General features: G+C 32.4%; 1 protein-coding gene across 1 annotated transcript; it reads right to left on the bottom strand.

Annotated features, from left to right (window-relative positions):
* Window positions 1-259: 259 nt before the first annotated feature.
* LOC133334283 (protein twisted gastrulation-like) lies at window positions 260-946 on the bottom strand. Its single transcript, XM_061542573.1, has one exon. The coding sequence runs from the start codon at window positions 944-946 to the stop codon at window positions 260-262; it is 687 nt and encodes a 228-aa protein (XP_061398557.1).
* Window positions 947-3,221: the final 2,275 nt, after the last annotated feature.

Raw genomic sequence — 3,221 nt, 5'->3', positions numbered from 1 at the left:
CTGCTGACTGACCTTATATATTTCCAATACTAGTCTAAATTATTAGGATTTATTTAGAAAATAACTCGATTTAGAAATGATGACTCATTTTTCCATTTTAAAAAGTTTTGTTACAAAAAACTTCAATGACATAAAATCATATTATGTAATCGGCAACGCTTTGTAAAAGGTGTTTCTGGATTTATTGTTTCCATTTAATAAAATTCTAATAACTCTTATTCTATTCTAAAATTTTGATTCTTAATCAATAGTTTTAAAACTAAATATTATTATCGACTAAATTGCCGTCGTAATCTCCAAAATCATATTCTTCAAAGTCATCATCATCAAATTCATCACCTTTTTCGGGACAATGTCGGCATCGGCTTTCGTTTACACCATAATTTATGCACGTCGAACCCACGCATTCACAACAGCCATCATGAAACCATCTATAACTGCTAGCACCGGTACTCCGGCATGTTTGGCGACATTTATTCCATGACACACAATTGTCTAAGTAGACAACGGTGCAGTTTACATGTGAGCCCTGGTGTTGCTGCGAAGGCTTCTTCTTCTTCCGATTTGACTGGGTATTTTCAAAATCAACTTCAAATGTGAATATATTCCAGTTGTACTCCAATTCATCTGTCGGGGATGATACTAGTACATCGAATAGCTCCGGCACCCCTTCAAAATCTTCAACGTGCGATTTTTGGGACAATGAGACTTTGGTGTTATTTGGACAGAGGCCGACACATCCACAGCATTCTTCGAAGTATTTTTTGCCCATGCACATAACACATGTTCGATAACAGGCTGTATCATTTACATCGCACTTACAGCTTTGTGTTAAAATACATTTGGAAACTACTGATCCGCAGATGTCTTCGTTACAGTTTTCCGCACTGATGCACAGGGAAATTTGCAAAATAGTTACCAACAAAACCCAAGGAATTACCAACATTTTAATTGAGACTCGTATTTTCCAATGCACCACTTTGTCCAATACAGTCCTTTCGCAACTGACGACTAATGTACAAATTGTACATCATTTATAGTATTATATTATTTCTTTAGTTACCTAGATTAAAATGCATTACTTGTACCTACTAAAAATATAGAAAACATTGTTCTAATTATATTTTCTTGGGATTTTTTATTATTAGACTGAATGGTTTACTAGTTTTAGGTAGTTGGGACAGTTATTAGTGATGATAGTCATATAACAAGGACACAACGCATATTTTATATTCCCAAAAACAGGTAAGCGGTTTCCAAAGATTAAATTTTAGAACTACCTAGTTTAACTTTTCCTAAAATTTACTGCGCCATATATTTCTTTAAATCCAGATACATATTTCCACATAATATCTCGACTTGTTCGAAATCCTATGCTAAATAGGGAGGCTTTAAAATACAGCTCTACTTTTGCCACAAAAATACATCACTACTCCTAAATCAGCTGATTCATATATCCTTACGGCTTTATGGGTATGTCCATGATGCCAAAATAAGATGATGCATCAAAACAAAAACATTTGATTTTGTCTCGACCATCTGTCAAATTTTTCCATATAATATTTCTCACGGTTAGCAACATTGCACTTCGAATTCAAGTAGAAATTACGCACTTTGACAGTTAATCAAGACATCAGCTGAGCTAAATGGACAACCTATTTATTGTGCCATGGGTATGTCCATGATGCAACATTAAGGTGATGTATCAAAAAAAAAAAAAAAAAAACACTTGTTTTTATCTCGACCACCTGTCAAATATTTGCTTATAATATTTCAAACAGTAGGCAGCAATACACATCGAATTCAAGTAGAAATTAAGAACTTTGACAGTTAATCAAGACATCAGCTGCTCTAACCATAACCATACTATAAGGTCTATCAATCAGCTGATCGATTAATAGCGCCACAATCGACCAAATGAAGAGCAATTCCTATTACAATTTAAAAAAATATTGATTGATTGTAAAAAAGTGGCACAGAAATGATGAAAGCAGTGAAATGTGCATATATACGTAAACAAATAACAGCTGACATTTGCAATTTTCAGTGATTTATGACACAAAAACAGGATTGCATAGTATGGTGTTTTTGTGCCTTGTTTAAAATATATGTCAATGCTTTCAAAAAAATTAGAATACCACCAAATTTTGGAAAAAACATTTTTTTAATCAATTTGCTTGTTTTTGTAACTTGTGAAAAAGCTGGTCTCCCTGTCAAATTGTATCTAGTAATATTTGTCATGATTGTCAACATTGTACGTCAAATTTATGTAGAAACTATGCAGTTTGACAGTTAATCGAATAGTCAGCTGCGCTAAATGGACTAAATCAAGGCCAATTAATAAGGTCATCCAGGGAGAACTGTCGGATATCAGCTGATTCTAAAGTTTGCTATCAAAATTCATTGTTGTGAATTGACCATTAATTTTTGACATTAGACTTGTGAAAAATAGCTGGCTTTTGCTTGCTGGATTTTCGCAAGCAAAAGAGAGTGGGAGAGAGAGAAAATCAACACATTGGCATATTTTACTCTGAGTTTAAGAGCCAAGTAAATTTGCTTCAAAATATGAAATATCAAAATACATACATAGTTGCCACTTAAATTCGACTTGCAATGTTGACAAACATAATAAATGTTACTAGATATTTTTCCTTATGTTTTTCTCCAAAAATTGTTCAGTAACTTCTTTTGAGAAAGTTAACACATTCAAACAATTATTGGTAAATGTAAACGAACTAATTGCACTAAAAATCACAGCTCATCTATAGAATTATAAACATGGGACATTAAAAGATATAATTTTTATTCAGATTTTGATTTTCATGTCTCTTTTTTCCCCAAACCATTTAATTTAAAGATATTTGGTCTGTTCCCGTACCGCAAGAATCTAATAATTTTTTACTATTTTCTTCGATATCATAAAGGAAAATTCGTTATCGTAATAAAAAGTAGTAGATTCTTGCAGTACGGGAACAGACCAATTGTTAAGTCTTATGCAATACCAAAAAGCTCTAAAGTAATTACATAATAATTAACTGAAATTTAAAACATGTTATACAAATTATTTCATAATATTGAGCAGACGAACACATCTATTGTTCGTCTCAATTATAAATCTTATAAAAACAGCTGTTTTTGTGCAAATTCGCTCTGATATAACACCTTATTATTATACAAGGCCGGATGATGTCACTCGAACTGTCAAAATGCTTAATATTTTG

Source organism: Musca vetustissima, unplaced genomic scaffold (assembly GCF_032173495.1).
Source record: "Musca vetustissima isolate MV318-11 ecotype Yass unplaced genomic scaffold, APGP_CSIRO_Mvet_v1 utg15889, whole genome shotgun sequence".
NCBI lineage: Eukaryota > Metazoa > Arthropoda > Insecta > Diptera > Muscidae > Musca > Musca vetustissima.
Note: the sequence above shows the minus strand (reverse complement) of the source record. Positions and strands in the feature narration are given on the sequence as shown.